A 24,363-nucleotide genomic window follows, 5' to 3' on the forward strand; every position below is an offset into this window, starting at 1 on the left:
GATAGAGTCTACTTGCACGTAATTATAATGTATAAATGTCGGAGAGAAACAAGCATTTCGAATACCGTGAAAAACAGTTGCGATGTGTTTGGGGAAAATACTGTGTCGACCCAACCCGCGAGAAATGGTTCGCAAAATTTAAACGGGGTGATTTTAACCTCGAAGATCAGCCACGTTTCGGTCGCTTCTGGCATTGATGACGACATTGTGTGCAATTTAGTGAACATCAATTCACGAATTTCAACACAAGAGTTTACTGAGAAGCTAAACGTCGACAGACTGACCGCGTTTCAGCATTTAAAGAAACTTGGATACAATTTAAAGCTTAATATTTGGATTCCACATAATCTGACAGAAAATAATAAAATAGATCGTATCTTTCTACAGTCAGTTTCCTTGCTTGGCCGACTAAAAACCAATCCGTTGCTGATCCGATCAGTTAATTACGACAAACAGAAAATGGATCCAATGTGACAATGTGGAACAGAAACAAACTTGGATGCAAAACAACAAAAGCGATCAGCTTATATCAAAGACTGGTTTGCATTCTCAGAAGATTATGCTGTCTGTATGATGGGATTATAAAGGTGTGATCTTTTATGAGCTGCTCCCACCGTTGGCTAAATGATCAATTCCGATAAGTATTGTTAATAATTGAACAATTTGAAGACAGCAATTAAAAGAAGAAAAAAGTCCGATTTTGGCTACATGGAAAGGCGTCGTCTTTCATCATGACAACGCGACTCCACACTTCAAAGTAGACGAAATGCAAGCTCAAGAAGCTAAACTGGAATATCCTATTACACTCGCTGTATTCTCCTGATATTGTTCCATCAGATTATTATTTCGGTCGATACAAAACATTTGAATAATAGAAAATTCGCTTCTTTCTACGACTTATAAAACTGTATTTCTTTATTTTTAGACGAAAAGCCAGCCATCTTTTATGATAGGAATATACGAATATTATCAGAACGTTGACAAAATATTATAGAAAACAATAGGGATTACCTGGTAGAATACCAATGATAAATAAATTTGTAATAAAATTACTTTATTTATTTTTTATCACGAAATTCATTAAAACTTTTGCACTAACCCAATATAAATTTCAATTTCAATTTCATCGACTGTTAATGCTAAAACCAAAGTGGCCAAAAAGGTGTTTATAATTTCTTATAAAAAATATCCAAATTTACAACACTACAACAGGTACGTAAATTTGCCAACAACTTTATTAATCAATCTGTAAATATTGCATCCTTTATGAGTTAATTATCTCTGGCACTCACACACGGAAAAAAGGATTAGCTGCTGCAGAAAAAATCTATGTGTGATAACTAAATTTCTAAATTTGTGACATATAGATATCTGAAATTATAATTGCCTGTAGACATATATTTAACTATGAAACCGATCTAGTAGCAACAGTTTTAGTTACAGCAATAAATATATTTTCAGGAAACTATAATTAGCTATGGCAGTGAGATCTTTTTTCCGCACAAATAAACGAAATAAAAATACGAAAAAAATAATTAAATTTTGTTCAAAACAATGTCATGCAAAATATGCTATAAAAGTCTGAATGTAAATCTTTTAATAAAGAACAATGGTAAAAAAGCCGTTTTTTGTCTACTAAGCAAACGTTATCATTCCTTGACTAATTTTGACCAGTTAAATACAGTGGTGCTATTAGAATTACCCGGAAATACTGGGAACTTCCATTTTGAGGTTAAAGTTGTATTTCTCCAAATAATCTCCCTTATATCGTTAAAGTATTACTGAACTTGTCGATATGGGGAGAAAATTGCTATCTGCAAATACACAAACAAGTGCAGGATATTTTCAATATCAATTAGATGAATGATTTCCGATATCTAAAATCCAATATGGCGCAGTCTTAAATATAAGATTGTTCTATTTTGGGGTTATTTTATGTTTTGATAATGTTTATTATTTTTTATTAAGCTTTTAGATCAGTAGATTTTTGGGTTTTAGGTAAGCACCCTTTGAATTTCCATGTTTTGCAACTTTATACAATGACACACTTAACATTATTCAATTTTGTTTCAAGAAGTCGCTATATTATAAATATCCCATTAAAAAAAACTATAAATTCATCTTTAACTTAGTTAACTTCAAATACCTTGTAAAATATAAGATAAATAAAGTTCCTGGTGTTTCCCAGTAATTCTAATAGCACCACTATTTGGTCAAAATTAATAACAAATGATAACATTTCCACGTTTGTCTCAGTAAGCAAAAAATGGCCTTTTTTCCATTGTTTTTTGTAACTGTATCAATATATCAAAAAATTTGTATTATTGTATGATGTAAATTTAATGATTAATTGAATAAGGTGTATAAATCATAAATGTATCATAAATTTATAATAATTTATAATAATTTTAAAAAGTGTGTAGTCTCCATTATTGATTATTTCACGTCGTGATACATGAAAGTGTAGGGTGCATTCATATTTTTAATTATAACATCAATAAAACTAAAAAGAATAAATAAACCTTTTCATCCTTCCATTACGTATTTTTCCAAAAATCTGTTATTTCCATCGCTCTGATAGAAATAGGTCATTAACCATCAGTACTAATTAGTACTAAGCTGTTGAGACATTTGTCACTCGACATGCTTGTGCCTGTGCGTGAGCACCTTTCGGCTGACCCTCTTCCATCCGTACGCATTGTATAGGTTATCACCCAATTTCTCTTGACTTTCGACTATTACGGCAGCAACCGGTGGACACGGTCCAATTTATCTGGCACGGATTTTCGAGGATACCTCCGTTCTGTCTTTCTCGCATATCTCTCCTTCTGCCTCTCGCTTTGTGCCTTTTAGTCAGACCCTCCTGCCAACCGTTTCGCGGGGGTGTCCATCAACTGAACACTATTACGTTACTCCCAGTGATGGCGGAGCGAAGGGATGGACAGGGACGTTGAGAGGGAGAAAGAGAGAAGGAGAGAGAAGTAGAAAGACCGAGACAGACGCACGATTCGCACAAGAGTAAAGAAGCATGGTGGAAAGAGAAGCTATCCGCGACTACAGATACAGATAAATCAAGGGAGAGAGAGAGAGAGAGAGAGAGAGAGAGAGAGAGAGAGAATACATAAGAGAAACAGACAGTAGGAACGAGAGCGAGCGAGAAGACAACAGAAAGAGAGGGGAAGAGAATCGGAACCACCTCTCCCGTTTCTTCTAGCTCTATTCTAAGGAAGTCGTCACCAAAAATGGTGGGGCACGTGCGGCGTATATGCGACGATGCGCGTAACATCGTCGCCCTCGGCCCGTTATCATCGGCGCGACGTGTCCGGCGTGAATCAAGGTCCCTGCGATCTTCGCGAGGCCAAAACGTAAGGCGCGATGCAAACAACCAAGCGAGGCAAAGCTATCGGGGGCAATACCTCGACATCTATATCCAATGATTGTAACCCAACACCCGCCGCCGCCGTCGCCGCCACCACCGCCGACGACGCCGCAGAAGCGGCTTGGTCTCTGCACGCTCGAATGAAGCGCAGCCGGCCAAGAACGCACGCCAAGACAGGAATGTTAAACGTAAAAATGTGAAAAGGGAAAATTGATTTCTCGTTACAATCGCAGCTGAAGGTGCAAGGCGCGCTTGAACTCGAATAAAGAACGAAATTAGATTGTTCATTTTTAGAACAACCGTCAGTCAGTCTGCCGAATCGTGCCACATAATTTTTTCAATTTGTGCATTTCCTAACTGTAGTATGTCTTCGTCCTAGAGACAGTAAATACTTGGCGATTTTCTCGCGCTTGCTCATATACGCGTGCAGTCCTGAAACAAAATACGTGAAAACGCTAAGCGTTTGATGTGTTCCACTATCTCGTCGTGCATTCCTGTTTTGTTTGTAACGTTTATCTTTCGTGATGCTATCTTTCCGCACTTAATAGTGATTTCTTTGTAGATGCACGAAGTTGTACCACATGTGACAAAGTTTTGGCCGAATTGGAGAAAATCGACGATGATACGGACCACTTTGGAGTCGACTTTGTCAAAATCAATGATAAACGACTTGCAAAGCAATATGGCATCAAGAGCTTTCCAGCCCTTACGTACTTCCGCGAAAAAGAACCAATTATATACGACGGTAAACAACACATTAATTTTTTCCAGAATTCGCAAATCAAGCTTTGCATCGAGAGTTAGCAAATCTTAATATTTATATAATAATATATGTGTGTTACTCGCAAAAGAAATCACGATGCGTCTCTGATGTCAGGTGATTTGATGGACGAGGAAAATGTACTGGATTTCCTGACGAGCTTAGAAGCGATGGATCGGCCGGACCGTATCGAGGAAGTTAACGCAAAAATTCTGGGAAAAATCGTTGAGGATACCGATTTTGTAGCGGTTCTTTTCTGTAAGTCTTTTTCTTCATTGTACTCATTATCCTCCGACGTTGAATCCCATATAGGAAGACCAGACTACGACGGAGCCAACGCTTAGCCGATCTATAGCTATCATTAGCTAAGAGAATCTATTATCCATTCCTGGGTCATTACTGACAAATAATTGGGCACTTACTCAATTTTTAAGATTAATATAATTTAGGAACAAAGGAATTTAAGGAAACATAAATTGCAATATAACTTATAAAGTTTAAATTATAATTTACTCTTATATTATAACAGACCGAAAATTATAGTTTGTACAGATTTGTTTTATTTTTTCCGATTTACTTGTATCAAAATCGAAGCGAGAGAAAGCTAATTGAGTTTTCAGTACAGCGGAATTAACTGATAATATAGAAAGACAATCCCTTACATTTATGAATTGAGGATTTCCATAGGAAAGAAGACAATCTCAGCTTTCGAATGTAATTTACCACACGACACTACTTTTCTACAGGGAGATACCAACGAGTCGTTTGATGTAGGACCGTAAACGCGCACAACAATGTCACGTGGTACGTTTGTTGCGCCGAGCGCGCCATCTAGGAGCAAGAACTGTGAAGTCCAAATCGCAAACGCTCTACAATGCATTAGGCGCGTGCCGGCAACCGGCAAAAAAAAACAGTGTATCGCTTAAAAAATTCCGCGAACTTTTCAAATGTTCATATAAAAATCAATATATGTATATGAAACAAACGCCATTCTCTAAAATATCGAAATTTCGCGCTGCACACGTTTATGCTATATAATTGCACTTGTCATTATTATGACATATGTTCACCTGCAATAATTATGACACGTGGTACAAGTTAATGTATACGGCGTATACTATATCGGATATATATGAGATATACAAAAATGCTAAAGTATATTTATTATGTACGTACAAAAATTTTAGTCTTTTTCAGCACAGTGGTACAATCTAAAATCCAAAAAATTCCTGTTTGTATTTTTTAAAAATTCGAAGTCTATGAAATCTAAGCCATGATATAATGATAATGATTTATGTATTACAAAAATTAAGCGAAAACTTGTGAAAAGAACACTAATGCTTTAGTACACGCCTGAAAATAAAATAAGAAAAAGTATTAGAAGTTTTTATCACATCAAGTGTACGATCTTACACGTGTAATTAGTGCGAAAAATGTCGGGTAGAATTTTCAGTTTTGATCTGTCACTTTTTAAATAGTACGCGCACATGATTTTTTTGCAGATCGATATTGAATGAAATGACACGAGAAATTCACTCTTGGCTAATGTATAGTTGCTCGGCCAAGAATTGACTACCGGTGTTGGGTCTACATGAAAAAAATACTGTTTCATCAATAGAATTGGTCAACAGCACGTCGTGTTTGGAATAAATCTTCATGGTTCAACATCAATGTTATTGAAACTAACACTCGAGTTATTAAAACAATATATAATGTATAATATTTGTTTTGATAACTCGAGATTTTTTTATTAGTCTCAGTAATATTACTATTGAGCCAAAAATACTTTTTCAACCACAATGCTATTAATCAATTCTATTGATTCAATATTATTTTTTTCTGTATGAATAATCGTCCGACTAAAACGCCAAGTCAGTACTGACTGCCAGTACCGAGCCAATATCGGAAATCTGGCACCTAACAGTGACCTGACACAGGACCGACGTGAAATTCTATATGGGATGATGACGCTCCGTTTAACGCACATCCAAAAGAACTGCACACGATCATCCGTGAAGCACGTTCTCCGTTATTTCCCAATGTTCTACGTTAGTTTTCCGACAAGACATCGAGCATGCCATTCCATTGTGCTATCTAAGAAGATAATTCTAAAAAATTTAATTTGCGCGATTATTTTATTTAATAATCTAAAATGCGCGAAGTAGAAGAGACCGGATCTAGTTGATCCAAGGGATATGTTGGCTATGTGCTTTGTTTATATACTTATCGTGAAGCAGTGGAAACGAAACCTTAAAATATCCCTTTTAAAACAGGTAATTTTTCTTGAATTCCATTAAAATCGAAGTGATATTATAGTTAAAAAGGTTTTTAAATTTTGATTTAAAAGCAGCCAAGTACATTTTCGAACATCTCGAAATTTTCTACACAGAAAAAAATTATAATTCTACTTTTACAAAAAGTGATTATTCAGTTTACTTTCCTTCTTTTAAATAATAATTATCTTCAAAAAAAGAATATTTTCTTAATAAATCTTAAAATATATTCATCACAAATTTGAGAAAAATTTATTATTATGTACTCAAAAAAAGAATTTATTCTCTTATAGAATATAAAACAAAAATATAAAACTTATCAAAGAAAAAGTTAGTTCTATTATGTTGTAAGCACAAACTGAATTTTTGTTTTATTTTAATATTTCTGATTGAAATGTTAGATTTAGTGGAATTCAGAATGTCTCTTGAATAAACTTGATGCTTGTAATAAACTTTTGATAGATTTACAGATATATAAATTTATTAAATACTTAAAACAAGCAATATTTACTTGAATGCAATATTTTTCTGTATATATATATTTTTTTTCATCTCTTGTGAACGAGTAAACTTGGATCATGTGTTATTAGTTAAAATAAAGTTTCCTGCAAGTATATGATACATTTTTCGGATAATAAAAGCAATTTTTACTCATAAAATGATTGAAATTGAACATACGGATGAACGAGGTATAAAATTAATCCATAATTAAAGACCGACAGGAAGGATTGTAGAGCCATCTCGTGAAGACCCCGGAACTATTAATCGAGATGCATATTTCATATGTAATCTTCTTACCTTGGGCTTCTAGCCAATTTCACTTTATTTCACTTAATAGGACAAGATGATCACGTTGTATCCATGTTTATATTTCGGTTATTACAAAACAAAATATAGAGTTTAGAGAATTATTGCAGACATAAACATGTAGACATAAGCATGGATAATTGTCTGTATTATTTATACAATTAATCACAACAATTAGATGTCTAAGAAGTTGTAACTCCAGAATTCTGAGGAATGTAACATCTTTTATCCTGGTCTTTCCTACTTTTGAGAATAACTGATCAAATGTTAGGAGTTTAACCGACAGAAATCGAGTAGAAATAATTCTAATCGATCATGATTACGTATACTAAGAAAAAATATCTAAAAATTAACAAATATTTATTAGATGGATACCATGTTTACTTAAATCAAAATTCTTTTCATTTAAACCGAGTATTGTTTACTTAAACCGAGTAAACAATACTCGGTTTGAATAAAAAAAATTTTAATTTAAATAAATATGTTAATGGTAAATATAAATATTAATAAATATTTGTTAATTTTTAGATATTTTTTTTCAGTGTATGTCAATTATTAAAACATGAAAAATAGTTTACATGTCAAATATTTGTATACTGTCGTATTTACATAAATATATGTTTACATACTTTCTAAGTATAATCACTGAAAGGATCAATTGATAGCAGCGACTGTTCCCGTTATTGATGTAATTTGCAAACACAAACAGTGTCATTACTCGCAAGGTGCATAAAAGCCGTTAATTCCATTGCTATATACGCAAAGAGTTGTATTTGAGCGGATAACAAAGTTGTATACTATAAATTTTGTAGTAAAATCTTATTCTTCCACTAGTTAAAATCAATAAGATATAATAGAACAGTTAAATGGCTATGTTTCCATCGAAAATGTAATGCAATAAATATTCACTGATTATGAAATACTGCTTTCATTCAAACATTTTTATTGATTCACTTTAAGACCAATTACTACAGTATAGGAGATGTACCTGAAGAAAGCTAATTTAATTTTACATTCCATGTACTCATATAACACGTTTTACAAAGCTTTTACGAAACATACATGAAACAAATAAACGATCTTTTAGAAAATAGCAGAAGAGAGGCAAAAATAATCGGAAAGTCGCTCAGTTGGCAATTCTGCTCAAAACCACATAAGGATCCGTAACCACATTCCTCCTCCTGATTCGAAAATCCCAAACCTTGAACTAGATTCTAGGTTAATGAATCGTGCCGGTCGGCGACGAAAATCAACGGATACGCAGTAATGTTACGTAATGTACCCCGACCACCATCCGAGCACCTATCGTTCACTTAACCCGTCCTCATCCAACGTCTTATTAACCGTTTCTGTGCACGTTACGTATGCGATCAAGTTGCTCGTCGCTATACATAAAGTGTAAAGACTGTGCTTAACATTTCTGCAGATTTACTGTAATCAATCAAGGTGTCGCGTACTTCTGTCGCGTGCACGTCAAACGTATTGTAAAACGAACGAATTAATAAAGCAGCTTATCGAATCTTTCGCCGCTGCTGTCTGAAAGTTCTTAATCGTAGCTAGACACGCACACAATCGTTATGTGCGATTTTGCAGCTTGAGTTATAATTGTTCCTAATTTCACGTACACAGAGAAAAGTCCGGACACTTTCCCGCAGTTTTTCCGGCGTTTAACTGCCGATCTCGTTGAAGTATCGAACGATAAAGTAACTAATGTTGCAAGAGAGCATGGAAAACAATTGCTATTTAATCAATATAATAGAGATGTGCGAATTATTCGAATTCGAATTGAATTGAATCAAGTGAAATTCGATTCGATTCAAATTCGAATTATTATTATTCAAATCGAAAAGTTTCGAATACGGATCGCGCACATTAGCATTAACGAAGTACTATTAAAGATATCCAGCCTTACAGGAATTAGCATGACTTGAAAAGTCTGCTATACATTAAGATTTTCTCCAAAAATATTAAAAGAAGTTAATGACTTCCAGATAAACTCTTACCGACAACTGTCGGATCGATATGTGTCGTTGTGCAGCTTTCAAAGCTGGAACTGAAATATATTATATATTTCTTAACTTAAAATAAATTGATATCATATAATCAATGTTATCTCTCTCATACTGAAGTCACTATTTTCGTTGAATTCGATGATTATGTTAATTAAAACTTCTTTCAACGATTTGATTCGATTTTATTCGATTCGATTCGGATGAAGTTTCATCGATTCGATTTGATTCGAATTCGAAATTAAAATTTAAGATTCGATTCGATTCGACATAAAAAAATCTTTGATTCGAACATCTCTACAATATAACTGGTAATATATGAAATAAATGGTTGTTGAAATAAGTCTTCTTGATTCTCAATGGTAACGTTATTAAAACTAATACTCCAGTTATTGAAACAATGTGTTTGTTTTAATAACTCGAATTTTAATAACTGTCGAAAAGATCAAAAAGATTTATTTCAACCACGACCAATTCTATTGATATAAAAATATTTTTTTTTTCACGTAGAGGAATCTTTCTCTGTGTAAAGGATACATTGTATACGTCAATTTGTCTCTCACCTCTGTAGAATCCGTCCAATTGGTCTCTACTGTCTTTGTCGTCCGTCATTGTTCATTGTTGACAATCATATCGATGTTCATTGAGTTAAAAGATCGTATCGCAAAATGGAGAAGCCGAGTGGATCTTGCAACAGACGATGCCAAACGTTACGTTCACGGTAACGAGCATCACGATTATCCGTCGTGAGTGATATCGTCCACCTTGCGATTCGATGATATACGACATACTTGTAAATAATACATATATGTGAAAATTCTTGTGTGTGTTGATACGAATAGGTCCGGACACGCAGCGCTGCACAGGCGCCGGTTCTAGTAAGTACATATTTATGAGAGATCGATGTTCTGAACTTCTCTGTGCCAAAGCATCCGAGTCCTACGCTTCTTCACACACGTATACACACGCATACACGTACACACCGCTATATGCATCCTGACGGCTGACGCACTAATGAAGGATCACTTTGCGCGGTTTATGCCGTTCATTACTACCATCGCAACGCTTGAATCGATCACCTTTTTTTTTCGTTCAACTATTTACCCCTTTCTCCTACGCGAAGCTGGTGTTCTTATATAACTGTAACGTCAAGCCGAATTGTGTAGCTGGCTTCGATAACGCAGAGTTGAGAAGATGTTGCGGGAACCAAGTGATTTTTCGCTAGTGCATCATCCGTGGTTGATCTGTGTATTGACGATACTCTGCAAAATGTGTCCGTAAACAAGCGTATCTCGTTGAAAGCATATCCTTAACTATCTGTATGTTCATTGATGATCAGAATAGTATCCACATCCCATCGTTCCTGCAGCTCTTTGCTCCGGTGCGAATGCGTGTTCGACGACAGAGAGAAAGAAAGATGCAGTGCGCGGACAAAAATGGATGTCTCTCAATGGAACGAGAAGAGCCCTCACATTCACACATTCCACTCGTCTCAGATATACGATTGACATAACTCATGAGACTCTTTAAAAGTCGTTTCCTTTCTTTTCTTTTTTGGTAGAACTAGCGATTGATATGAAGCAGTATGTACGATCTTAGTAGAGAGTCGACTAATTAACTGGAGCTTTCCGAGCTCTTCTTCCTTTTCGTTATTTATCGAATTCTTGGCGCGAAGCTAATTGAAAAAAGAAAAGAAGTGTCAGCGAATATATTCAATTGTTATTCCTATCTTGAGTGTGCACCGATTAGATTCGTGCAGCACGTGGAATGCATCATTCTCTGCACCTGCCCTGTTTAGAATGTGTTTAGAATAACTGAGACTTTGCGAGCGATTGTGTATACTAATCCAATCGTTTCGATATTTTTACATGTAAGTAAATCTAATGAAGTACGATTATCCCTTAAAACAAAAGCAAAAAGAAGAATAGAATAGTGTGATGAAAAATATCTCCAAATTAGCTCTCGCTGGCGCGGCTACGTGGCGAAATGTATTTTGTATTTTTTTCATTTTTGTAATGTAACACGGGCGTTTAACGGCGTTGTCGATCGTGACTAATGATCCATCGCGTAAATGGCGAGACAAAATTGGAACAATAAAGAAATTTCTAATTTTCTTACTGAAAAAAGCCGTACTCTTGTGAACAGAATAATCGACAAACGCTCATCGACTACGTCGGTCGCTCGATGACGACAAGAAACACGCAATAATGCATCTTTTTATTTCAAATGGGACAGACAAACCAGACTGCAAAAAGTGTCTGAAGGCCCTGCAGGAACTGGAGAACATCGACGACGAGGCTGATCAGTTAGGCATCGGCTTCGTGAAGATCGCGGACGAGGAGCTCGCGGACGAGTATAATCTCGGCCCTCTTCCGGTTCTTGTGTACTACAGGCATCAGATTCCAATAATTTACGAAAGTAAGTACGAGAAGACGTGGAGTGGACGACACGCACAGAACACGCAACATGTGCGCGCTTAAAATTTAAATTGATTTGTGTATACAGGGTGAAGCAATAACTATTATCATCTTGAATATCTTCGAAAAATATGAGAGTAGGAAAAAATTTATCTAATGTAAATTACATGGTGTCTTTAACATTACATGTTAAAAGCTGTCGTCCTAATCTAATGGCGATAACGCTTTTTCTCTACACTGAAAAAAATATAAGAAAAAAATAATTGGAATAACTATAATCTCACTATATTTTATAGTTCATCTAAATATGAAAATATAGCAGAATGAACACAGATTTATAGTCACCATTTTATTACTCTATGTGTATAGTAAAGCACACTTTGGGAATATAGTTACATGTATCTATATTTAGCCAAATATTCCAACTGTATTGACTATATAAAATAGTTAATTTCCCTTACCATTCAATATTTGCTACTTTACTATATTTTTTATTTCAAATAATTATAATTTTTAGTAAAAGTTTTACATGAGTCAATTATACTATACTTATATTGTAAATATTACAAACTTTATGATGACATTTACTATAAAAATGATATTCCTAACTATAATCTTTTTACTGTGCCATTATAATTCCAAATATATTTTTCATATATTTTTCTCTCAGTGTAAGTATACCTTCGAATTATTACATTCAAATTATTATTAATACCTTCGAATTATTTTGCAAGTTATTTTGCAAGTAAAGTAAATTTTTAGATTAATTAAAAAACATTGGTGCATTATATTATTATAGCGCGCGATTATCCTATTTTTCTTTAATTAACTCAAAAATATCTACGTGATTATTTGCAGAGATGATATAAAATTTTTCAGTTTGACGTGTAATTGTTTGCAAAATGGTGAAAGAATTTGATCTTCTATTTGACTTAATTTATGTGTATACATAGAGTGTCCGGTAACTCATAGAGGAGCCGTGGTGTACAGACAGATTAAATAAAATTGAAAAAAAATTCCTCCACCATTTTGCGAACAACTAACTAAAATTTTAAGTTATTAATGAAAGAAGTTTGAAGAAGTGCACAGTTGTACGCGATAATGCACCAATCTTTTTTAATTAATAATTAAATATCTATATAGTCTTTTGAAAAACGCTACAGGACTTTTTGTTTCACCTAATATACAAGCATACACCGGCAAATGTCGCTATGCTAAATATGCATCGCTTTATTTTACCATATTTAACGGAAATCACGCATATACAAAAATCTTTCTGCAAACATTTTATATATTTTTAAGCTTCTAAATTTCAATTATAAAAAAATAGTAATATTGTTTGAAATTTTTTTGGGCGAAGCAAACGCACTTTTGATATATATAGAATTTGATAGCTACAGAGCTTTTATATCAGGCAAGTATTTGCATTAATTGATAGCTCGAGATGTTAATTGTAAAATTTGTTATCGTTTTCGTTACATATTAAGTCATATTAATTCATTTTTGTACGTAATTTTATTATATAAAAATATTTATAATTTTTCTGTAACCAATACAATGTAAACTTTGTAGGAAAAGATCAATATTTGGTCCATAAAGTTTGCAAATATGACATCCCTTAAATACAACAGAGAAATAAAAGAAGAATAAATTATCTTTTGTGATATATCGTATACCTATTGTATCATGTTATATTATTCTTCTTAATAGTCGCTATCAAAAAATAAATACAAAAAAATAATGTCCATTAGTAAGCAAAGATGATCGTCAAATCTTCGAAGCTATTCCACCTAAAAGAAAGTTTTACTCTCATAAAACAACCACTTCTATAATTTCTATTAGATACATCTTTCTCCTATTCTCATATTTCAAAAATATTCAAGGTGTTCATAGATATTGCCTCATCCTGCATGGATTTCAAAGAAATTTGGCATAAATTTAAATATTACATCTTGAAAAGACAACAATTAATACATAATACGCGCTCTCAGATGAACTGAGTAGAGAAGAGGATGTGCTGGAGTGGCTAGTGGCGAACAAGAGCACAGGAGATGAAGAGGACGTCATCGAGGATGTCTCCTCTAAGACTTTGAACACGCTGATTGGAAACATCGACAATCTAGTCGTTCTGTTCTGTTGGCATCCTTTCATATCGTTTTCACTATTATCTTGGCCCAATTCTTCGCTTTCGTTGCGTGTAACGCGCCTTCGTGTTTGCAGACGATCACGGCGACGAGGAGTCTATGCAGATTTTGAACGAGCTGGAGAAGATTGACGACGACTGCGACAGGCATGGCATCCAGTTCGTGAAGATCGACGACGACAAGGCGACGGAGGAATTCGGGATCGACGATTTGCCCGCGATCGTCTACTTCGAGAAACAGATCCCGAACATTTACGACGGTGGGTAGGTGGATCGAGCACTCGGCGAAAAGAACAACATCTAAAAATGATATTGTAAGAGTCGGAGAGAAAAGTATATCGGACGCCGGAGCGTCGCTGGGCCGGAACTCGAACCCGGGACCTTTCGCTTGCCGGGCGACTGCTCTCTCCACTGAGCTACCCAAGCTCCCTGTCCCAATACATTCTCTCTCGTCTTCTTATTATATGTTATTGTTGTTTCGTCAGTATCCTCAGTTCGCTCTTCAAATCCCACAATATCGCAAAGTAAACCGATAGCAAAAAGAACTCTCGTGTACGAGAAACTAAAGTGACTCGACGATTGCAGGAGATCTGGAGAACGAGGAGGAGATCCTGGAATGGTTGCTGTCGCAACTGGAGAAGGACGAGATCGAAGACGTCACCGACGAGATGCTGGACCATCTCATCAAGGAAGGGAAAACCCTGGCCGTGCTGTTCTGTAAGTCGCACGCGCGAAGGTTCCGCGTCAGCCCCGGTGAAAGTCAAAATAAATAATATCAGAACTCATCCGTGATGATCGCAGACGACAACAATGACCGAAAGTCGCAAAGGGTTCTCAATGAATTGGAGAACATCGACGACGAGTGCGACCAGCTCGGCGTGACGTTCGTGAAGATCGACAACATGGACGAGGCCAAGGAATATGGCATCGACAAGGTGCCTACGATGATCTACTTCGAGCAAGGTATCCCGATGGTATACCAAGGCAATCTCGAGGATGAAGACAAGGTGCTCAAGTGGTTGGAGCAACAGCAGAAGGCCGATCAGATCGAGGACGTCACCGACGAGATGCTGGACATGGTTATTGAGAAGATGCAACACGTAGCCGTCCTCTTCTGTCAGTAACACACCTCTCTCGCGCTTCCTATACGTGTCTGACTTTTCCGTTCGATACCGTTCGCGCATAACTAAAGATCGCTCTTGCTCGCTGACGCTTACGATTCTCTCTCTCTCTCTGTCGCCACTCTCTGTATAGATGACAAGGATCAAAAGAAGAGTCAGAAGGTGCTAACCGAGCTGGAGAACATCGACGACGACTGCGACGACCACAATATCGCTTTCGTAAAGATCAACGATTTGGAAGAGGCGAAAGAATACGGTATAGAATCGCTTCCCACGCTGGTCTTCTTCGAACGGAGAATACCACACGTTTACGACGGTCAGTATCTATCAAACTTTCGTTTTTACGTAAGAGAGCAACAAGATACCTAGACAAAACAATTAACAGTAGCATTACATCAATGTAATTTTTCATTTAGTAATATAAGAATAATAAAATATATGTTGTACATAAAGTAACCTAATTATGATCCATACCTCTCACAAATACTAAAATATATTTTAGAGATGTCCCAAAGATATCACACATCTCTGGGACGTCTCTGGAATATATTTTGAACATTTGTGTTGTATGGAAAGTTATTTAGAATCAGAATAACTTTCATTCATTTACATAAATTTGTTGATCGAACATTAAGAAGAACTGTTAACTGTTAAATATAAGCAACAAACATCATAGTTTTAAAGCAAAATTATTAGACTTTAAATTAATTGTTTCTAAAAAAAGAAAATAATTAGAATACGTCTATACGTATGTCCCAATTATGCGTCAGCAAATTATTTCAACTTATAACGAATTATACGATATCTCAAATTTTATCATACTAGATGATGATGCTAGATACTAGGTTTTATAATTCCTGGGTCGCCTCCATTCTTGGACCGCTTTTATTCCTGGGTTATCTCTATTTCTAGGCCGCTTCCATTTCTGAACCACTTCCATCCCAAAATTGTTACCATTCCTGAACTACTTCCATTTCTGATATGCCTTTATTTCTGAATTGTTTCCATTGCTGGACCGCTCAAAATCTTTGTAATACTCGAAGGGTATCCTATTTTAAAGTTTCCACTAGAATATCTCTTCAGGAAAGCATTTAAGAAAAAAATGTTTTAGATAAAAGTTATAGAGTTCGAAGTGGCACACTCGATGGTGACCTTGAACTTGACCCTGGGGTCAGATTTAGAGGTCATTTGAAAGTCAACTTCTTTAAATGGAAATCCCCACTTTTGACTCTAGAGATGAAAAGAGCAGGAAATTCTGCGTTCAGCTATGTATTACGTTATAGAGTCAAATTGACTCGTAGGGTCATTTCAAAGTCAAATAAGTTACCACTGAAATAACTACTCAAGAAATCATTTCCAAAAAATGTTTTAGGTAAAAGTTATAGGGTTTGGAAGGGCACACTCGATTGCCCTTATTATATTGCATATATACGTATTTAATCCGGGAATGAACGTCTAATTTTTTTGCACGAATTATTATTTAGAATATTTGTTACAATCCAAATAAGAGTCACTATTATTAATAATATATTCTCGATGCAACCTCGAAATTTTTGGAGTATCGAGACTACGAGACAAAGACATTATCTACCGGTATTTTATATCTTCCTTTATTTTTGTTTTACTTTTTGTTGCACTACTTTCTATTCTTAACCGAGAAATAAGAAAGACATTGAGTGTATCAATCTCTTAAACAATATCATATTTGTTTAAAATAAAAACTTGTATATAAACTATCTTATCTCCCTGAATTTGGCAATCAAACCAAGTTTGATCCGAAATTCGGACTTGACCCATATTTGGGATATAATAATTAATATAATGTTGCTATTTGTATTTACCGAGGTTAAGATATAAATAAAAATAATAAAGATATAATTAAATATAAATAATAAAGATATAATTAAATATAAATAATAAGGATATAAATAATAGTAATCATAAGATAAAACGGTCATTGCTGACAAAATTGCTTCACAATTATGTCGCAGGTGATCTCATGAACGAGGATCAATTGCTGGGCTGGCTGCTGCACCAGAAGAAGCATGTCGAGATCCCGGAAATAACAGACGAGATGCTGGAAAAGATCGTGGAGACCTCGCCATTTGTAGCAGTCCTGTTTTGTAAGCGATCGATTCGTCTTTCTACCTCCTTTTAACATTCTTCCACTGTTAGGTAAGGTGCGCGTTGCCCAACACTCGCGAGTTATAGCGACTGGCAATTCGATTTCTTTCCGTAGACGACAAAGATGACAAGCAAAACATGCGGATACTGAACGAGCTGGAGAACATCGACGACGAGCTGGAGAAGGAGGGCATCGTGATCGCACGTATAGACAACGACGCCGAGGCGAAGGAATACGGTATCGATCATCTGCCGACCTTGATATACATCGAGGACAAAATCCCGGCGCTCTACGAGGGCGACTTGCTGAACGAGGATGAGGTCCTTGAGTGGCTGATAGAGCAGAAGAACACCGCCACCATCGAGGAAGTCACGGATGAAATTTTGATGGACCTCATAGACGACCACGAATACGTCGTGGTGTATTTTAGTAAGTTCGCGCGTTTCTTATCGAAAGAAAAATCACGGACTAACGTCGCTCCGCAACGTTCTCCACTTGCTCGAAATATTATTGCAAAAGTTCGTCGCGGATTTTATAATTCTCTCTCGTCGATACTAAAATTATTTCGACAGCTTACAAATAAAATAAGAAATATAAAAAGTAATGTTAGCAGGATTTTTTCTTCTCCATTATATATTATATTCTCTAGGATATTTTCCTATAAAAGAGACTATCTTTTTACTATTTGACTTAAATTTAATCTACGATTAAACAGTTAATTACGTATAAAACACATATATTTCTTTGCAATCAAATTAACTTTAATCTAAAAAAGTTAATTTTTATTTTAACTTAACTTCCAATTCAGTTAGTTTTTTCTATAACTTTTAACTTAACTAAATTTATTTTATAGGTTACCCCCAGCCTTAAATTTAACTTAGTTTAACTTTTTAACTAACTCAGTTAAAAAAGAAATTAACTTATTCTTAACTCTCTGTTTAGATTATATTACATTATTATATATTATATATTATATATTATATATTATATTATATATATATATATTATATTATATATATTATATTATATATATATATTATATTATATATTATATTATATATATATATTATATTATATATTATATTATATTATGTTACGATCCTGTATTCTAAAAACGTTATTTGAAAATTCATTGTTTAAACCAATAAAATCATCGACGATCCGATTTTTGCAAGGCCCCATATATTCGTCGACAATTCGATTGTATAAATCATGACGTCAGGTGGAAGCTGCGACGAAAGTGAGGAATGCGACAATATTCTCGACGAGCTGGAGAATATAGATGACGAGCTCGACGAGACAGGCATCATATTCGTCACCACCGAGGACACCATCGTCGCGAAGAAATACGGTATCAAGCATTTTCCAACCCTCGCGTTTTTCCGCAACAAAGACCCGCTGATCTATACCGGCGATCTTGACGACGAGGACGAGGTGCTGTCTTGGATCACGGACGAGGATACTCTGGAGATACCGGGGAAGATCGAGGAGGTGAACGCTAGGATGCTGGAGAACATCCTCGACGAGAACGACTACGTCGTGGTCTTTTTCTGTACGTTGAACCGAATCGCCAATTGTCTAGTCGAGCAAATTGCTGCTTGCTCGAATCCCCCGACTGATAATAAGGACGCATCGCGCGTCGCTTGTTTGCAGACAAAGAAGGCGACAAAAAGAGCCAGAAGATCCTGCAGGAGCTCGAGAACATCGACGACGAGTGCGAAGAAAAGGAGATCGACTTCGTGAAGATCTCCGACGAGGGTATCGAGAAAGAGTACGATCTGGCGGGGCTGCCGGCGTTGGCCTTCTATCGACACAAGTTCCGGCAGATTTATGGAGGTGATATGATGCACGAGGAGAAGATCTTGGAATGGGTCCTCGACCTTCGAACGACCACGCCGGACGTTATCGAGAGCGTCGACAGAAAAACACTGCAAGTGCTCATCAATGACGCCGAACACCTCGCCGTATTCTTCTGTGAGTATCCTCGTTATCTCACCTTCAAAACAATTCACGGCCGATTTCACGATTTTAACGCAAGTCACGATGTTCCGCAGACGACGACAAGTGCAAATCCTGCCCGGAGATCCTCGAGGAGTTAGAGACGATTGACGACGATTGCGACAAGCATGGTATCCAGTTCGTCAAATCGAACGATGCCAAACTCGCGGCCGAGATCGGCGTCTTCTCCTTCCCGGCTCTCGTTTACTACGAGACCGGAGTGCCCATCATGTACGACGGTAAGTGACAAGAACATATACTCTTTTTACTTTTTATCGTTAAACTCGACCTGTTCCCCCGCCGTATGATCTTCGTTTCCTGCGTATTTCAAAAGCGATGCTAATATTATTGTAAACTCGAGAGGAAACGGGATCAGGCACCTTACGCCCTGCCACATGTTGTCCCTTTACTAAGTCCCTCTTCTTCGACGTGAGATAAGTCTGTGATCGAGAAAAATATTCCTAGTAAAAAAATATTAAATGCACGCAGAGAATTTTTCTCAAAGTCATAAACATTCATTAACTAAAAAGGTTATGTATGGTTACAATCTTAATCGGCTAGGATATATTTACAAAGAGTGCAGCCAAACCGCCATTTAACCCCATTTTTTATAAGTTTGAAAATGGTCATAATTTTGGTATTTTCTGAAAGCTTATTGCGAGTAGATTCGAAATATATAAATGTCAAGGTGGCGTTCTATACCATCATTTGGTATCTTAGCTATGGTCACAAACATGGTTTTGTAATTTCGAAAACGTTGAACGAAAACATCTGCGATATTACTATAAGAATTAATAATGATCAATAAAATATCTTATTTTGTTTCATTTTTATATGAATTGTTCTCTCGAAAGTGAAATTCTTTTGAGCCATTTTTCTCTGAAACAGTGTGGAGTGTCACTTTGATATTTATATATTTGAAATCTACTCGCAATAAGCTTTCAAAAAAAACCAAAGTTATGACCATTCTCAAACTTACAAAAAATGGAAACTTGACCGCACTCTTTAAAGAAAGTATAGGGAAGATTGCGGCCAAATGCCTATTGGCTAGTGTGGTCCACTTTATCAAAAGAAAATGTTGAATTCAGATTGCTTTTATTTTATAGTTTGTAGTGTACTGATTTACAAATATGCAAGTCACAAGATGGACCGACATATCGTTTCAAAATAGTCCATTTGAAATTGCACCCCACTAGATAGCGCTATTTATTTTCACAAATAAAAAGTGAAACTATGACAGTGACACACTGAGAAAAATAGTTTTACTAATCGTTGGTTAGGTCATCAAAAAAGAATACAAAAGAGTCTCTCCCTATCTCTTCCTGTCTCTCCCTGTCTCTCCCCGTCTCTCCCCGTCTCTCCCCGTCTCTCCCTGTCTCTCCCTCTGTCTCTCCTTATAATTATTAATTAATAAAAGTATATTTTAATTTAATTTAATTTTTATTTTACAATTTTTATTGTTTTTTATTAGCTATATGGCGCGCGCGCAGCGCGCGCATGTATTGTTCTAGTTTAACAAAAAATACCAGTATCCGCAATAAATAGCCGATAATATAGAACAGCAAACAATTCTACTATGAAAACAAATGACTAGTCGCTTTCAATTTACTGCTACAGCAGTAAACTTTTGTAATGGATACAAATACTACTGCGCAGTTAACCCAACAAATTATAAATTTGATTTGCTAGAAATGCAGAAGTTAGAAATGAAGTGGTTAACAATGACGTTAAACAAATCGATTGTATTAACAATGAAATATTTCTTTCTGTAAGAGTTTGAGGAAAGAAATAATAGTGCGTTATTGTTATATTAAATACCGGATCTATTTCTTTGAAACCACTTATTTTCTGTACCGCAATATTTCACGTATACACGCACCATAACAACTATCTCGCTCTGACTAGGCAGATTCTCAGACAATTGGCACAGATTGAATTAGTTGGCACGTTGATTACACTTTAAAATCACCAGTAAGATTAAACACAAGCTATCAAAAAATAAATTGCATTACAAATTAAGAATTTTATTTTATGAAAATAAATGGTGTCATTTAGTGGGTTTCCATTTTTTCTGAAACGGTAAAGCGCCAAAAATTATAAAATGAGACCAATATGAATTCAAAACTTTTTTTTAATAAAGTGGACCGAACTTAGCCGCAGACTTAGAGAATAAAAAATAAAACTGTAGGCAGAAGTAATTATTTTCAAGAAGTATGGAACTTTTTCAATAGCTTTGAAACACGCGTGCGAAAAAGATTCCCCCATACTGAATTACATCTTTCATATATATCATGCATTACTTTAATACTAGACAAAGAAAAGTTTGATTGAATTAACATGTTAATGAACAAAGCAAATGCGTTTTGGGTGAAGGCAAATGCGTTTTTGGTGAATTTCTGGCTTTTAGAACAGAACTTGGTTCATAAAAATCAGAAATTTGGTTTACTTCAACAAAAAGTCAACTCAATAAATCGATTTAGGCAACAGAGTTCCTTTGCAAATGATGACAAGCAATGCAACGCGATCGACACAGTTACAATTATCTATTACTACACAGAAGCGTAATGAATGTTCCATTTTTTCTGCAATTTTCATAGGCGCGCATATATAGTAATACTATATGTTACACAATAGTTACAAACCGAAATATAAAATAAAATCTTTTTCTATGCTGGTAGAAATAACGAACAATCCAAGTTGCATCATCGAAAATACACATCCCATACAGTAAATATATCCTTGAGAGGTCCCACAGATATTCAGTATTCTTGGGATGTATTTTTGTAGGATGTATTTAACACATTAGTGCTACATGGGATATATCAGTATGAGATATTTTTAACTCTTCTAATATTTTCCTGTATGCTTAAATGTATGCTAAATTTGTATATCATTAGGTTTATAAAATATATCTGACCAAACTATTCCTTTATTGCTGTTGCATATAAATTTTGACTTTAATATGGTTATATAGATAGGATGTCCTAGCTCTCCTGACTTTAATTTATATTCACAAGTTCGCTGAGGAATTTAAAGTTAATTTTTCCTCAGCAAAAATGAGGCATCAGTAGTTTTTGAGATACAAACGATCGAAAAAATGAAGCTTTTCGCAAACTAAACTTCGAACAACCAAATGACAAAATTTTGCTGTATTAATTTCAAGTGGATTTTTCTTTTTAATAGAATTTTATTTTAAACCTTAGTTAGAAATATATGTTATGTTGAAAATTGAAAAGTCGTCATGAATAATAATGACCTCCGTCGATATTTTCGATGAGGAAGAATTAATTCTAAATTGCTCAGAAAATACCTGTCGGTATAAATTAAAGTCGCGAGAACTGAAGCACTTATATATACAAGGTGTCTCACACGAACCACCAAATATTAAAATGGCAGATAGTAGAACTCAAACCGAGACGAAAAGTCTTTGCTATTTTTAATACGAGCAATAGGTAACGAGTTATTAATTAATTAAGTTTGATGTTTAGCGCATCTTCATTGGTAAAATACAGGTAATGCCGCGTGCTGAAAAAAATGCTAACTCCCATCTTTACCTACCCCTTTAAAAGTCAGTTATTTTAACTTCTTGGTAAGTCTTTAGAGGTGAGTTATTTTAACTTCTTAGTAAATTAACTGATAGTTAAATCATACATCTGATTTTGTTTTTCTTTTAATTTAGACAAAGACAGACATATAATTTAACTATCAGTTAATTTACCAAAAAGTTGGACCGGTTCTTAGTCTAGCTTCGCTATTCTGATTTGTGGAGCAGGAATTCATTAATCAGAATATCAAAGTTAGTCCAAGAGGCGGAGATTCATATTTTTCAGTGTGTGGTACCACCTATTCTCCACCAATTTCGTGCAGCACGTTAAATATCAAAATTAATTAGTTAATAACTCGTTAAATATTGATCGTATTAAAAAATAACAAAGGACTTATTGTCTCTAAATCTTACCTCTACCATCTGCCGTTTTAATAAACACTTGTTAGTAGAACACCCTGTATACATATCCTAATTGCATAATCAAGTCTTGTAAATTATACTATTACTATACTCTATTATTCAACAAAAATTTTCTGTGTGTATCTTTTTTGCACTTAGCTATTGTATAATAATATAGTTATTGGTTTACGCGCAAAAGTCGATCTTGTCGCATTTTTTGGCATATACTCTGAATATTCCAAATAGCTTTAAGAAGATTGAAAAAAGCTCACGATATCTCGTGCAAATGAAAATATATGCACTACATTTACTGAAATGAAAATTGCTTATTAAAATAAAAAATTTGCTTATTAAAGTCGAAAAACCGAATTTGGTTTCTTTTGAAAATGATGTTAATATAATACAAGTTTACATTGAGAGACGATTACGACATATCGAAGAGAGACTTAGCGCGTTACTTCCAGCAACCACCACGTCGATAAAGCGATAACGACCTCTACCGACAATGATCTCGGTGCATCAACGAACCTGGCTGATCCTGATACGCGTGTGTGCCTTTTGTAGGTAATCTTAAGAACGAGGACAGAGTTCTGGCATGGCTAATCGAACAGAAAAGTAAGGAGATTTCTAGGATAATGATTATTATTACTGGTGTATTGTTCTTTGTGACGTTAATCTCGGTCGTGACTATACCACCGGGCTACGAGTACAACACTCGCGCCGTGGTGATCACTCCGATCACACTACCACCATCACGATCGCCATAATCACAGTCGCGAGAAAAAAATACAGAAAAAAAAGCAAAAATGAATAAAAGATCCTTTGTACATATACACATATATTATACATACGAGGAACTTTCCTGTTTTGTCGTCGATTTAAAGGCGTCACGCACACGTCGGCTCGTGTACATGTCGAAGGGAGTTCGATCAGAACGTGATACGTCACGAGACTCGGTGAAACGCGTTATGACGTTGCGTAACTTTGCATTTCTTGCATACGCGCTGACCAGGGCAGTTCTGGCCACGGTACAATGCATTTAAATCACATTTGCAAGCTTATCACTTTTATACACGCTTGTCCTTCACTCACCGTTTTCAATTGTTGTCGCACACTGCCCAGTGAACGGCCAACTAACGATAATGTTACATTGATACTGATAATTTCTCACTCAACATTACGTAACACGCGTCACTGTTACGTACAACGCGTGTTATATTGCACTTACGTTGCTGAGTGAGAAATTATCCAAATAAACGACGAAATTGAATCAACATCTTGATTATTGATTTTATATGCTTAAACGTTTCTTCACTTCATATTTTAAAAAAATATTTCAAAAATACCACTGCATATGATTTTTTGTAATGATTTTAAAATATTGA

The 24,363-nt window shown here is 35.3% G+C and overlaps 2 protein-coding genes across 6 annotated transcripts in view; one reads left to right on the forward strand and one right to left on the reverse strand.

Annotated features, from left to right (window-relative positions):
* LOC116848850 (kynurenine 3-monooxygenase) overlaps positions 1 to 24,110 on the reverse strand; it is a 52,807-nt gene extending 28,697 nt beyond the window's left edge. Inside the window, exon 1 of the mRNA XM_032825394.1 lies at positions 24,071 to 24,110. The gene's annotated coding sequence lies outside the window, so the exon portion shown is untranslated. The remainder of the gene's footprint in view (positions 1 to 24,070) is intronic.
* LOC116848848 overlaps positions 1 to 24,363 on the forward strand; it is a 72,018-nt gene that overhangs the window by 19,645 nt on the left and 28,010 nt on the right. For 3 of the 5 annotated variants that reach the window (XM_032825380.1, XM_032825382.1, XM_032825384.1), the window contains exons 2-15: positions 3,942 to 4,124; positions 4,257 to 4,397; positions 10,071 to 10,106; positions 11,464 to 11,646; positions 13,637 to 13,780; positions 13,866 to 14,048; positions 14,374 to 14,505; positions 14,590 to 14,904; positions 15,043 to 15,225; positions 16,901 to 17,032; positions 17,149 to 17,463; positions 18,257 to 18,586; positions 18,688 to 19,008; positions 19,089 to 19,271. In XM_032825380.1, coding sequence (XP_032681271.1) covers positions 3,942 to 4,124; positions 4,257 to 4,397; positions 10,071 to 10,106; positions 11,464 to 11,646; positions 13,637 to 13,780; positions 13,866 to 14,048; positions 14,374 to 14,505; positions 14,590 to 14,904; positions 15,043 to 15,225; positions 16,901 to 17,032; positions 17,149 to 17,463; positions 18,257 to 18,586; positions 18,688 to 19,008; positions 19,089 to 19,271 — 2,781 coding nt within the window. The remainder of the gene's footprint in view (positions 1 to 3,941; positions 4,125 to 4,256; positions 4,398 to 10,070; positions 10,107 to 11,463; positions 11,647 to 13,636; positions 13,781 to 13,865; positions 14,049 to 14,373; positions 14,506 to 14,589; positions 14,905 to 15,042; positions 15,226 to 16,900; positions 17,033 to 17,148; positions 17,464 to 18,256; positions 18,587 to 18,687; positions 19,009 to 19,088; positions 19,272 to 24,363) is intronic. The other 2 variants (XM_032825383.1, XM_032825385.1) reach the window with 1 other exon arrangement.

The sequence above is a fragment of the Odontomachus brunneus genome, unplaced genomic scaffold, assembly GCF_010583005.1.
Source record: "Odontomachus brunneus isolate Ranch 3 - 2012 unplaced genomic scaffold, Obru_v1 Obru_scaffold_101, whole genome shotgun sequence".
NCBI classification, from domain to species: Eukaryota; Metazoa; Arthropoda; class Insecta; order Hymenoptera; family Formicidae; genus Odontomachus; species Odontomachus brunneus.